General features: G+C 35.7%; 1 protein-coding gene across 1 annotated transcript in view; it reads left to right on the forward strand.

Annotated features, from left to right (window-relative positions):
- LOC115450566 (inactive dipeptidyl peptidase 10) overlaps positions 1–15,753 on the forward strand; it is a 179,553-nt gene that overhangs the window by 136,915 nt on the left and 26,885 nt on the right. Inside the window, exon 6 of the mRNA XM_037442593.1 lies at positions 697–923. Within this exon, the coding sequence (XP_037298490.1) occupies positions 697–923 (227 nt within the window). The remainder of the gene's footprint in view (positions 1–696; positions 924–15,753) is intronic.

Below are 15,753 nucleotides of genomic sequence, written 5' to 3' on the forward strand. Positions count from 1 at the left end.
TAAAGATTTAAAAAATCAGTGGTTCTATGATATATAGGTACTAATATGCATAAATGCGGTTGGTAAAATGTAAATTTTACATAAAGGAAAGCCGGTAGGAATCGGATTATAAGGACCCTTCGCCACTACTAGTTCTATATATAGTAGTAATTAATTGATAGCATTTGCCCTCTCTCTATTTATGGCCTTTCATGTTCCTTTAGGTAGACAGATGACTTGATAAAGGTCGTAGTAACATGTAGGATGCAGGCCGCTTTCGACCGGTCCGTCTGGAAATCTTTGGCTGAGGCCTATGTTCAGCAGTGGACTTTATGTGGCTGATGATGATGATGATGTTCCTTTACATAACACAAACTTCGATACCAACCAAGCATCTAATCATTTCAATCGTCTCCAACTCTGCTCAATAAAACACTCTTTAAATTCCAGTTGCGAAGCGTCCATATAATACGATTCCTACCGGCTTCCCTTTTAGGTTTATATTGTCATTTGCTTTCGAAAGAACAGCGGTTCATAAATTGCCCCTAGGGTGACGAAACAAATGTAGAGCCCCTAGATTTATAATTCAATATTTTGGTGTAGAGTTTCCATAGTTTATAGACAACAAAAATTGCCGACTATCAGGCGATTCATAATCTCATTCGCTTACTATCAGGCGAGTGAATTCATCACGTCATCTACCTTTTTTTGTTTCAGAGAGTCCTACCCTCTCACGCCTTTGCCTGACGATATCGGAGGAGTTATCACGGAGGGCCCGTACCTCCTGCTCGCAGCGTGGACTCCGAAAGGCCACGGACTCATCACTATCAAGGACTACGACATTTACTACAGGCCAGCTCCGAGATCCTCTACCGGATACCGGGTCACCGACACCGGGATACCGGGAACCATTTACAACGGCGTTCCGGATTGGTTGTATGAAGGTAAGGTTTTTTGAGTTTCTTGGAAGGATGTGGTGTTAATGTGCTATTAGGTGACTCTGATGCTTTAGAGGTTGCATAGAGTTAAACTAATATGAAGAAACTAGGATCTAGTCGTCCATATTTCTAATTAATTTATAATATAAACTTATGGTTCGGCAGTATTTTTTAAATACATTAAATTATTCATATTATTGAAACTTATAATACGCTAAAAAACTATGAACTCAAAACGAAAATACAATTTATAGTGGGACCACTTCGAGAACTTATTTTGCCAAATAAAATAGGAATAACGTGAATTGGCCCATAAAACCCAGAGTAAACGGTATAAATACAAAAAAACGAATTGAAAACCTCGTCTTTTTTTTTAAACTTGGCTAAAGGTACAGTTGTTCAATGACTGAAATACAAAAATGAGAGATATTTCAATTTCAAGATTCTGTCGCGTTTGTTCACGTTTAACTATTATATACAGCATATATCTCGAATGTTCTAATAATCAATACGCTATACTATTACATAAAGCTAAAGAGATTGTTTGTTTGTTTGAATGCACTAATTGCATCATCTACTGGTTCGAACTAAAAAATTCTTTCCGTGTTGGATAACCCACTAATCTATGAAGGCTAAAGGTTATATAACATCACACTATGACCAATGGGAGCGGAGCATCAATGAAAAATGTTGCAAAAATAGAGAAAATTTATTCTTTTTGAGAGTTTCTGTTGCGTGTGCCGCGTAAACGGTTAAAGTTTCACAACAATCGCGTATGACGGAATGATCCTCTTAAAAAAGTTCTAAATCTATCTACATATATAAAAATGAATCCCTATTTCCCTTGGTCACGCCATCACGCCTGAACGGCTGGACCGATTTCACATTTTTTTTTTTGTTGTGTTTGTTATTATCAGGAGAAGGAACTTATGAAAGAAAAAATTAAAAACATTGCGCGAAAAATTAGAAAATTTAAGAAAACTTAACAATTGTTTGAAATAACTGTCAACGATTAACAGAAAGCGCGCTGCAAATTCATAGTTAAGACGGTACAACGTCTGTCGGGTCGGGTAGTAATATATATCTATACTATTATATACGATATCCATAATAACTCAAGTATAAATAAACATGTAACGTAATGTACTCAATTGGCCGATTGTGATGCAAGCAGCATCCATCAATGTCGGAACATGATCAATCATCCGAAAGATTTAACAAACAATAATAAAAAGGTTCAGGAGGTATTAAAATTCTCTTTTATAATAATAGATAGGCAAACGGGAATTCCACATAATAATTTTGAATGTATGTGAAGTATTTCGGCCTGCAGTAGGCCAGCGTGGACTAAAGCCTAAACCGTCTCAGTAGTTGAGAAGGCCCACATAATTAGACCATAGATATACCCAGGCTGATCACGGAGCGCGACTTACGTGGGTAACTATGGCGCGTTTTATACGTTGTATTCGGCTGATACAAATATATCATCAGCAATGTACCAATTTTATTATTAACAAAGAACACATATTTGCAAAAAAAAATATGATCGCAAAATTTTAAAAAGATATATTTTTTTTAAGAACTTATATTATAATTCTAGTTTTCTAGCGTCCATTGGTAAATTCTTACAAATTGATAGTTAGTTTATTAAATAATCGTCTCTTACCAAGTCTTAGGGACTTTATTATTCATTGATGAACGTCAATCGGACGTCATCTACACAGGATTTGTTACTTACTTGTTGCGTCCATAATAATATGCACGTTTTGTAGATATGTTAACTCGTCATAGTTTAATAATTTCTTATGTTTACGCGAATGTTAGATATAAAATAAAACTATTTTGCAGATTTTATCGCGGTTTTAGTATTATAATTTTCTCCCGACATTTCAAAGATTTTGTAACCTTCGTGGTCACGGCGGACTGAGGTGTTGGTCATCCGAAAACTCAAAGTTACATTATCTATCGACATTTCTCAATTACAAAAATAAATAGCGTCGTAACTTTGTTATTTACATAGAAACAAACCTGACTACACATTTATAATGTTTTATCTCTTCTACTTAAAACTATTGGTGCATAAAAATACAGGTTAGATCAGTACCTCACAACTTGTATTTGGCTGAGCGATAACTAACTACAAATATTTAACTGCTTTATCTTGTTTGCGATTAAACTAACAAAACTTTGAAAGCTAATTAATTTTACTAGCTTATCGTCTAATCACCAGACATAATTCAATTATGTAAAACGTGTTTTGAAAATAAAATAAAACAATTTTATTGTTATTGTTCATAAAATATGATGACTACGTTGATAGCGTAGTTTGTGGGGGCGTGCAGGGATTTTGGAAGGAAGGGAAGATTACCGAGCTGAGGTCTCGGATTCGAATCCCAGGTCGGGAAAAATTATATTAGGTTATTGCCCAGTATCAGTCCGGAGTCTGGAATGTGTCCGGTACGATAGATTCGAATATCACATCATGGGACACCTTAGAATATACACACGACAAAAACTGGGTACACTTAGGGTAACAGAGGCGTAAGAGTGTGTTATTTTAAGTTTATTGATATTGTATTTAAAAATCGCTCGTAAAAGTAATCTATATTAATGTTATAAAGAGGAAAAGTTTGTAGGGACTTATATCTGGAACTAATGAACCGATTTAGAAAATTCTTCCACTAACAGGAAGTAACATTACTCCTGAGTTCTATAGGCTATTTATCCCGGGAAATATAAAACGGGACTTTTATCCCGGAAGAGTTATTACGCGGGCGGAACCCCGGGCAAAATGTACTTAACAATAAAATCAACACCGTATTTCATTAATCTTCAACTTCTAAAATAGATTTAAAGGCCATACAAATAAAATACTTTATTAATAAACTGTCTAATGTACTTTTGATCGAAAATCGATTCTCAAATCAAACCGTATCGTCGCTCGTCGCGTAATTTTGACACCCGGTTACGATTGGCGTCACAAAAACTGTGAAAGAAAGCGAAAAAGGAACGCAGTAAATTTTAATTTTACTTGTCGCGCCATATCTGTAGGGACGTAGTTGGAGGATTTTGTGAGGGTCAAATTATGAAGATTTTAAATGTAAAGTATTTGATCGGTTTTTAAATTCCCTTGTTTAGATAATAAATTATAGACCAAGGAATCAATTCCGTACTACCTCAATACATGAATATAAAAGTGCTTACTATATATGTTATATTCCAGTCGTCATTATTGAAATATATAGTGTTAAGAACTGATGCGATTTTAATTAGAAGAAAAATAAATATTACTGACTACAGAAATACTTTCATCAACCAATCGACTTATACAGCTGTCAATGACCAACTAAGTACCTCGGTCTGTCAAACGCTCAGTATAGCACAAGTGTCACAAATACCCTTACAAATATACTTTTATACTAACAATATTTTTACCACCTTGTTATCAAACTATCGTAAATAGATGAAATCATCTTTTCCCCATATAACAATCATCGGACAGTAAGAAATAATATGCATACGAATATCTTCAAAATCCATTTACATTAAAATACATAAACATATTAAAAAAAAATACATGAGTAATGAATCAATATGCTCAAAGATTTCGAACGTTTGTAAAATATTTAAAGGTCTTTAATAATTTCCAGTTAACCCAAAATTCGCCTTACGATGACGAATAATAACATCGTTAGCGTTTGAAACAAGCTTTTACCCCCCACTCAACATCAAAAGCCTTTTGAACCCCGTAAAGCGCGCCGAGTGCGGCCCTTGACGGAAAGCGATATTTATCCGAGACTCTCATTTTCAATATGCTAAGGATTTCGATTCGACGGAATATTGTAATTGTAATAAAGTTTTGCGAAAAACCGTTCCGCTGTTTGCGAAAATTGAATTTTTTTGAAGCATTAACGTCTGATTCAGGTGTTGGGATGGCTTTGATTCTGTTATTAAGGCGTCGCGCAGACGCTATCATGATACTGATTAAAAAAGTCAAAGTTGCTATGAGAGTCAAGGACCGACTGCTTCGATTTGTCAAACGCTTGGTGTTTTCTGGCAAAAAAGGTATGACGTCACAAATGCCCTCACAAAGATATTGAAGTGCAACAATGTTATATTAGTGATAGCCTAGATGGGTGTGGAACGGACTGGCGAACGAATATCCGTAGGCTCAAAATCCAAGGGCACGCACCTCTGACTCTTCTGAAGTATTGTATTCTTTGTGGATAATGGCATGCTTTAATGGTGAAGGAAGACATCGTGAAGAAACCTGTATACCTGAGAAGTTCTCTATAGGAGTTTTGTGGGTTTAGAAGTCTACCAATTCGCACTAAGCCAGCGTGCTGGACTAAGGCCTAATCGTTCTCAGAAGTAGAGGCTCCTGCCTAGCGGTAGGCCAGTACAATATAGTAATATCAATAAACCGTAAATTATAATTGATTTATTTAATATGTAATATTATTACACACACACAACATCACGCATTTATCCCCCAAGGGGTATGCAGAGACGCAACCAGGGCCCCCACTTTTCGCCAAGTGTGTTCCGTCCCATGATGTGATAGAAGGCGAGCCTATCGCCATATCAGGTACAAATTCCAGACTCCGAGGTGATACTGTGCAGAAAAACCCAAATATCACTTTGCCCGACCCGGGATTCGAACCCAGGACCTCAGAGCGTTGTTATACCGCGCATTCAGTAGAACTACGCCACCGAAGCAGTCTAATATTAGTAATATTATTTGCTTATACAAATTAGTTATGAAAACGAAAAGGTCGTGATTCTTTATATAACTAACCAAATTATTTAAATACCAATAACTTATTCCTAATATTCTATCATATTTTAATTTCACTTACCAATATTGTTACATTTCTGCACCAACCAAAGGTTAACTTGCAGAAAACGCCTCAGCATTAAGACTACGTTATACAGGTACAAATTTTAGTATAAAAAAATATAAATAAACACATTATCTAACTGACGTAAGGTCACTTTATTTTCTTTTTAAACACGTTGAAGACTTCAAATAAATGCCGCGGTTACATCACAGAACGCGCGGAATGATCATTTTATTCTGTTAAGGCGTGGTAAACGAGTCTCGACCTGCTTTATCTTAATGATCCCGTGGGAGCCGCGCATTCCCGGGAAATCCCGGACATTAGTCCCGCAACCGTATGGGATTTAAAGGATGGTTGAGATTACGGTGTTCATTTTTTAAGAATTTTATTTTCGTCTTGTAATTTGTTTTAAGGATGAAATTGTTTTAATGATTTTTTTTTATATCTGATTAATGTAGGTACTAAGTTTAGAAATAAATATTAAAATAGATAACTCCCTTGGTGGTGTAGTTGTAATGAGTACGTGGTACGAGTACGACTACGGCGCTAAAGTCCTGGGTTCGAATCCCGGGTCTGGCAAAATATAATTATAACTGGGTTTGTCCATCTTAAAAATTGCTCTGTCGTCGGAGTCAGGAAGTTGGTGCGATACCCCTTTCCACGGAAAGTACGTAAAGCCAATGATTCTGCGCCTCATCTTTCTTCGGTCAATTTACAAAAAGTCGTTAATATGCGCATTAAAAACATGCAAATAATGATATGGGAAAATATGCCGTATTTACTGGTGTTTTGCTATTTCAAGGTAGATGGAATAACCATCGTATGAGCGCAATTTTTTTGTATTACAATCTTCTTAATGTCGCCTCTATATAATCTCAAAATTCTTTGCCGCGACCGTCGCATAAGTTCAAAATTATTGACAACCTTCCCAATATCCGCTCTATATGATCATAGAACTCTTTGCACTCCATACATATCCTAAGCATACACTTAGTAAACCCAATTGCACGAGCAATCTATTACGTCAGAATTAGCGCTTCCACGTAGAAATCTTGAACTTCGCCTTTAAACATCCTTACTCAGTTCCCTTCATTCCCGCCTCGCAGATTTTAACATTCGTTTCTAAAATGGCCGATTTTATTGTCTCTTTACATTGTTTATAATGCTTATTAAAATGCCGCGCAACGAGCACGGATTAATGGCGCCAGGTGAGCCGGAAGTTAAGTGCCAAATAAATTCCGGTTTCCGGTGAATTAAGTATAAACAGCAATAGTGGAGCGCGGGTTGCTGATTGTACAATGTACGGTTTATTATCTGGAGTTATTGGACTCCAATGTATACCTACTTGTATAAAGATGATACATAGCTTACCTTTGGTTTGTCATTAGTTATAATGAATTGATATTTAAGTATTAACTACACAGTTGCATACTAGTTAGTTTGTAAGAGTGCCTATTTTTGCTCTCTGAAGCACCATAGGGTTTCACACCACCAACTAGACTGAGCTACGAAGTAATTTTTAAGATGAAAAAACCCATTCACAATTGTTTTTGGCTAAATCTATGATTCGAATCCTAGACTTAAACGCAGCAGTAGACCAATATCTGCACTCTTCGTTGTTATTTCCTAAGTAAGTGCACTACATTCATATACAGAAATGGCACAGAATTTTATAAAATGCTTTCGCAATGTTTTGAATATTCCGCGCATACATCTCAAGCATCTCTGGAGAGGAGCCAGGATACTTGAATCTAGTGTGATTTTATGAGAATGTATTGTCTGCAGTTTAATGCAGTTCTTTATGTAGTACATTTTTATTAAAATTGTATGATGATTAAAGCATTTTTACGCTGGTAAATTCCTTAATATTTCAGGTCATTCATCAATAAGGAACAAGGCAATATATTTTATAGTTTATAGATTAGTGTATAGATTTGAAATCTTTTAATTTGACTTCATAAAAAATAAAAATAGAAAATCCTTTTATTACTGAGTTGTTTACGTAATAGAGATTTTTTTTTGTATTAAATGTTGGTTAGATTTAGTGCGTTATTTCTACTCTCAGGAACAAATCTGCCCTTGTCCATTGATATGTGGGCTCGTTGTAAATATACCTACTTTAGGCACTTTATTAAAAACTTTATACTTCGTGTTGAGTTATTTAAACAGAAACATCTAATTTATTTTTTATTTATATATATTATATATATCTAAATTTTTTTGATTAAATATGGTTGCTCTGAGGAATCTCATGTTAAGTCATCGTTATTTACCCATATTTGCAGAATAAACATATCTTTATCTTAAAAAATAATAAGGTACCAACAAACACTGTTCGTTTTCGTAGCTCGTTCTATATTTGAGCCCTTCTCAGAGACACTTTCTATAGATCAGAGACACTTTCTATAGCTCGTCGATCTGGAATACCGTAAATAGAGTCTCAATTCAATTCAATTTATTGTACTACACAATTGTTAAAATATTATTTTACAAATTAAGGAAAGTACATAATCGTGGACCCTTCAGCGTACGGCAACATGAAGAAGAAGAAGAAAAAACATTGAAGAGAGGGAGAAACTATTCCTTCAATAAAAAATGTTGTTCAAAGAATTGTCTCAAGACAATGCGAGTGAACGAATGTACCGTTATATTTATGTGCGTGAACTACTGACCTTGTACGGTCCGCAATACAATCGAAATTAAAATAATAACATTAAGTAATAATTATTTGTATTGCTTGTTCACCCACGAGATGGACAGATGACCTAATAAAAGTCACTGGAGCTGCTGGATGCGGGTCACTTCCCATAGGTCGATCTGAAAATAATTGGGGTAGGCCCATGTCCTGCAGTGGACATCCTGCGGCTGATGATAATGATTGTCTGTTCTTAAAGACTGCTGAGAATCGCCGAGCTTCACTGCTCGGTGTCACAATGCGTGCCACTGCTGATCCTGGCTTACAGGAGGTGTAGCGGTGGGTGAGGGTGGGAAAGTCTCTGTTCTTAAAGACTAGTAAGCTTAAGTAATGGTTGTCTTAAAATTATTCTATTGCCTACAAAATTTAGATTATAAAAGGTTCTTAATTAAACCTAAATAAAACCTTCGACTGGTTTTGTCTACCATTGAATGACCAAATACATCATTAGCCACTATATTATGTCGGTGTAGTTCTATATTTAGGCCCTTCTCAGGGTCAGTTTCTATACCTTAAATGCTATCTGGAATACTGTGAATGGAGTCTCAACGCAATGCGAATGACAGCCGAATATACTGCTTACACTAGTGTGCGTGCTCTAGTGACCTTTGCGACTTGTACGGTCAGCAATGCAATCGAAATTAATTAGTAAAGTTAAGTAAACTAAGTTTAATTTGCGTTGACAGCGTTGACCAATGAAGTAGGTAATTTGGTATTTACTGTTTTTAATGATTGATTTAAATTAGAAAAAACTATACTATTTTATGCATATAATTGGCACAAAACAGTAAAAAAAAATATAATATTTTATTTATAAATACCAACTACTCGGTACAAAAGAAATGAGCGCGTACAGTGGTCAAATAATCAATTAATTATATATTAAGTACTTCAAAATTATAAATAAAATTAATAAGTCAAGTCAAATTGACATTCGATTTTTTTTAATCTTTATTTAAGGAGCTTGGTCGTTATTTCACGACTATGTCGCTCCGAATTTACTTTTAATATAAGATTCTCACAATTGACCATTTAAATGAAACTGACTTAAAGTTTCAAACCGGCTTGAATTAGTTTGGTTTTGAACACTAAAATTGTTATCTAAAGTTGCATTCAAACTTTTTATGCCGACCGTATCTAGAACTGTGGAGTCGGTAATGAGAGCTCCAGAAAAAAAAACATGTTGACATAACACACTTTTCCATGCAAATGACCGGTTTTAGCAAAGACCGCCAAGTGCCACGGGAGAATTATTTTTTTAGCATTTCGCACTTAACAAGTCAACCGTTTTTTGCTTTTGAACGGTTTTGCACAGTTTTTAGAAAAATATTTTATTGAAGTTTAGAATTACTTATTGATTTTCAAACCATTTTCCTGTTTACGTAGCATTCTACTATCGATAGCAGTTACTTTTGTCTTCTCAAATAAGTATTTATGTTCAAGCAGAGATTTTCAGAGTAGTTTAAATAATTGTTACCAACTACCTATATTATTACTACTTTATGACTTACTAGTGGCGAAAGGTAATTTCCGAAAAGGAACTCTAAATAACATATACATAGGTGCTACTAAATTATCATCTGCCTTGGTGGCGTAGTTGTACTGCATGCGCGGTACGACAGCGCTCTGAGGTCCTGGGTTCGAATACCGGGTCGGGCAAAGTGATATTTGGGTTTTTCTGCTCAGTATCAGCCCGGAGTCTGGAATTTGTGCCCGATATGACGATAGGCTCGCTCCCTATCACATCATGGGACGGAACACACTTGGCTAAAAGTGGGTGCCCTGGTTTCGCCTCTGCATACCCCTTCGGGGATAAATGCGTGATGTGCGTGTGTAAATTATCATCTTATTTATAGTGACAAAACTTACAAGGTAGTTTGGTAGTCTGGTTCCTAACGAGGCCCACCATCCATGTTTTTGGTGTTGTAATCAAAAATATATTGCGATTTTTGGTTCGTTCTATTATTATACTTTATTATACGTAGTGTTATGTTGCTATTTAGTTAAAGGTTTAATTTTTTTCATGAAACGATCTTATGATTTTAAAATTTTAGCCTTTAATGGTTACAATTATAATAATATAAACTGTACTTAAAACACAATGTCAGTACTTCTTTTCATTCGTAAAATCAAATATGATTAACTAAGATATTCAATTAATATAAAATATAATATAACAGGAGCGGCGATAGCCTAGTTGGGTATACAAAGGACTGCCGAGACGAATGTCGGCAGGTACATATCTAACTTTTCTAAAATTATGTGCGTATTCTTTATGAATTATTGTTTACTTTAACGGTGAAGGAAAACATCGTGAGGAAACCTGTAACCAGAGGTTTTCTATAGGAATTGTGAGGATGTGTGAAGTCTACCAATCCGCACTAGGCCAGCGTGATGGACTTAAATCCCTCTCAGAAGTAGAGGAGGCCCGTGCCCAAAGGGACAGTATATAATACGGGGCTGATAATACTATTATATTATATAGAATAACAATATTAACAGTGCTTATAACATAATTAACTAAGGTCGCAGTACTGACCCAAACCGAACCTAATAACAAGGGACTTAATTAAATAACAAGGTTCCTTACACAACGTAATATCATTACTCGTCTGTCTTATTTCGAAACCGCAAAAACTTTTGTTCATGAAAAATATTATCATTTAAATCGGCCTCTATTTAAATAAAGGCCTGGGAGAAATGGGACACACGGTCGGCAAGGACTGCTAACAAAGGTTAAAATGGAGATGAATGACTCTACTATTGTGTCTGGAAATACGTCAATATCTTAAAAAAGGTGTTTTGTGTAACCTTGTTACAGCAAATTGTGAAGTGATTTTTATTATGCGCAGATCTTTAAATCATACAGGATCAGTATTATTTTATTAACCTTGTAAGGCGAAACTGTGTCATAATGAACTATGTTTGTTAGAAGTAGACGCAGCAACTGGCCAATGAATGTGGATGTTTCGTACAAAGAATAACCAGAAACTTTGTTACTATAATAGGCTATTTATTACTCGTAAAATGGTCAATTACTTTTACAGACTTTTAGAACCGTAAAAGAACTATCACAAAGGAACTGCAAGCAAAAATCAATATAGAAATTAACGAATAATTTTTTTTTCCATAGTTCCGTATGATTTCGAAAAACGTGTGCAAAATTGACGTAACGTAATATTAGTATAATACTAAAGTTACAATACATTTGTAACCCACAATAAAGAGTAACTGTGCTGAATGTTCGACATTCTTCCCGCCCATATATCAAGGAAGGATAAATTGACATGCGGACGTCCGATTCCACACTGCATCCGCCGCTTACAGCTTAATTCACTCAGATAAACGACAGATTTCCATCTATTACGAGAAGAGAATTAAATTATGCTACATCACTACATAGTACAAAACAAAGTCGCTTTCTCTGTCCCTATGTGTGCTTAAATCTTTAAAACTACGCAACGGATTTTGTTGCGGTTTTTTTAATAGATAGAGTGATTCAAGAGAAAGTTTTATATGTATAATAACATCCATTAAATAGTGGAGAAATATTGCACCTGTGCGAAGCCGGGGCGGGTCGCTAGTTATGAATATATATGAAGTATAGATAAGGAAGGCGTCTAATAATGGCGTGTTAATGGCCTTTTTTTAAACATGCTCGTATAACTAAGTATTGTTTGATATTCCATTGCGCTCGTCATCCTGAGACATGTCTTATTATATCCAGTAGTTAGACTGGCTACCATGTTCTTCAAACCGGAACACAACAGTGACTACACACTGCTGTTTGGCGGTAGAAATAGACATTGCCGCGGTACCTACAAAGGCAGACACATATGAGAAACCTACCACAAGTAGATATTGTATTAGCCAGGAAGTCGGCGGTGTGATACCCGCGTGCTTCGGAAAGCAAGTAAAGCCGTTGGTCCTGCGTCTGATGCCTCTCCGATCATGTCGGATTGCCGTCTCAACGGACTATGAGAATGAAGGAACTGAGAGTGCACCTGTTTATTGCCCACACACTTGTGCACTATAATATCTCCTACCTGACTGATCTCTGTTGAGATTGGCCACCGTGGCCGGAAATTCGGCTAGAAGGATTCATATACTTTAAATCAATCAAACATTAACACTCTCTGTACTATCGTAATGTCATTTTGCGGTGTGGTTAATAATATATTGATATAAATGTAATCAATTAATCAGTTCACAGGCCGTGTGAACGACCGGAGCGTGGCACAGAGCTGGGGCATTATTATTAGATATTAATGTACAGCATGTTGTTTTTGCTATTCGCGATGAAAACTGGTGGTGTTTTGAAAAAACATTTATTACAGCTAATGAGAAAATAAAGTTATTAGAATTGCTATTTTAAGTTTTCTTTGTTATGGATCCCGCAGTCAGCATCGGAGGAAACCTGCAGGCCTTGGAGAAAAGTTGGAAGGGAATATATAGGGAAGGAATTGTGTTGGAAGGATAAGGACACTACTCTAAGTTCGGGCATTGGGCTGAGACTGAAGCATGAGATCTAACCCACAATCCTAATAAGTCATGCAGTTCCATATAATATTTTACACGGCATATAATAAATAAAATGTCGTAGTATGACAGTTAAATGTAGACGATATGTTATTAATGTTGTAGTATTTAAGAAAAGCGTAATATACTCGGTAAATTACTCGAACAAAACGCCATATTCATTATATTTAATATTAATATCATACTCTCATTAAATTCGGGTTTTATGTTTCGTCTCGGTGAATTATTATTTGAATTCCCACAGTGGCTCACAATATACTGCTTATTTTTCGGGGCTTAAAGTAATCGGATTTCATTTTAAAATAGGTAGCTTAAACCTTGTCATAAAAATATTATATGTAATGACTCTACACGCTTTACAATAAAAGCTATTTTACCGGCGAACGGTGTAGTTTTCCGAAAGGTAACCTGACACAACATATAGGTACTAATATACATAAATTTGGATTGTTCTAATGATCATTAGATATTACATAAATTTCGTAAGAGAACCTTACATTACCTTCATGTGATTTTGTGACCAATATTTACAACACCGGATTGAAAAAACTAAATAAAGCTTAATTTTAAAACACCCTATATATTGGCATGAGACGTTACGCACTGACGCATGACACTGCATCGGCCGTGAAATGCGTTGACGTCGCATTATTAATTACTCAATCTATAATGAACCACCCTGTATAATATATATCTGACATACTAACGCACAGCGCCGGCCTTGGAGCGTTCTTTAAGCGGAGTTAAGACCGTGAACTGTAGTATAGTGTGGAGAGCTCAAGTTGTTGTTTAGCTATTAGCCTTTAAAACCAAATGCTTGCTTTAACGGTGAAGGAAAACATCGTGAGGAAACCCGTATACCTGAAAGTCCACTATAGGATTTTTGAGGGTGTGTGAAGTCTACTAATCCGCACTAGGCCAGCGTGGTGGACTAAGCTTATCCCTCTCAGTAATAGAGGAGGCCCGTGCCCAGCAGTGGGACAGTATATAATACAGGGCTGATATTATAATATTATTTTAAGCCAATATGTAGACAGATTGCTTATGCTTCGTCATATCAGATTCCCGGATATTCAAACTCTCTCTCCCGCTGACCTCTATAAATAAATTTATTTAAAGGCTGTTGCATACCCAGAATTTTGCTATAACAATTTGTAGTGATTCGACACTGAAATAAATTTTGTAACAATTTTTTTCGTGGTTTTTATGTGTAGCTGTTTCTTCATGCTTCGAAAACTGCAGTCTTCATGTCCACCTCATGATGCATAGGCTACAAATCATTTAAAATGTCATGAATGAGATTAAACATCAATACCGCAAATAAAACAGTTACGTAATTTTAATAACACAAAAATTATGAGCTTAAAGATCACTTAGGATCACCAGACTTCCTTAAAAAAAATCACAATAAATTTTATCGTTTTTAAAAACTAACCAAAAACCAAAAAATCATTTCACATGACAGAGATCAGCAAAGGTGAAGACGAATATGTAGTTAATTTAGTAACGCAATAACAAAATGACCCTGTATATATCAAAATTTAGGACACTCTGTATAGCGTTGGCTTGAGAGTCGAGATGTAATATGGTCGCGCGCCATCCGTGTAATGCGCCAATATAATCTGATGTACGACCCATTGTAGACAACGTAACCTCTAATGGAGCATCCTGTATTTATACATGCCATGTGTTACAATAAAGGCTTATATAAGAACATAATTTTTGTCTAGTTTTAATAATTGAGTGTTTCTTAAAATAAATGTACGCAACGACATAGTTTTTACGAATTTTTCTGTAATTATTTTTGTTTTAACTCATTCAATCAAAAATATTATATATAATTAATGAATTAGGACAAATAATGGTGGGGCTTTTATCCCAGAAAAACCTTTTATCCTTTACGCAGGCGAAGCTACGAGCAAAAGCAAGTATATTATAAGCCTTCCAAGTTCCATTACACTAAGCGCATTGCGAAACAATAACCGTGAGATGACGTCATGTCAGTTAACGACATTATAATGTCAGTAACTGCTTCGGTAGTTGTATTGCGTATGCACGAGTACGTTGCGTTCGCGGGTTTGATCTCAAATAGTGTCTTTTGAAAATCCTATTTTTGCGAAAGTTATTTTTTTAATTAATACCTGCTCGATAAAGTGACCCCACTGTACCTGATCGTAAGTGGAGTGAGGTCGAATAGCATGTCGACTGACGAGAGATGATTACCCCTCGACAGTCGACACAATTATGCCGGCGTTAAAATCGGATATACACAGGCTGATCCCGGAACGCGACACACTTACTTAGGCCACAATGACGGGTTTTAACCATGTGTACGGTGGTAGCTATCTGGGCGGATAAAAAATATATCCTACCACCAAATAATTTTTTGAAGGTATTTGTATGTTTGTTTGTAACAAACACGGTAACTGCTCAACGGATTCGAATAAAATTGTCCTCACAGATAGTCCATGTCCGCACATACAAGTCACTTTCCCAAAAAGTGAAAGTTCTTTTTTAAAAAAAAAACTTTTTTTTAAATCTGTCATTCAGCGAAATGGCGAAACACCCTCTATTCAATTTGTTAAGGGTATTAAACATAAAAAACAATAATAAGTATTTCAGAGCACCCTGTACATTAAAATTGGCACGAGACGCTACTCATTACCGATTGCGGTGCATTGCCCGTATGTTTGACGTCACAATTATTTATGATATGAACAGAATTAGCGCACGCAATCCCAATAATAAATAAAAAAATATT

This window comes from Manduca sexta, chromosome 4, assembly GCF_014839805.1.
Source record: "Manduca sexta isolate Smith_Timp_Sample1 chromosome 4, JHU_Msex_v1.0, whole genome shotgun sequence".
NCBI classification, from domain to species: domain Eukaryota; kingdom Metazoa; phylum Arthropoda; class Insecta; order Lepidoptera; family Sphingidae; genus Manduca; species Manduca sexta.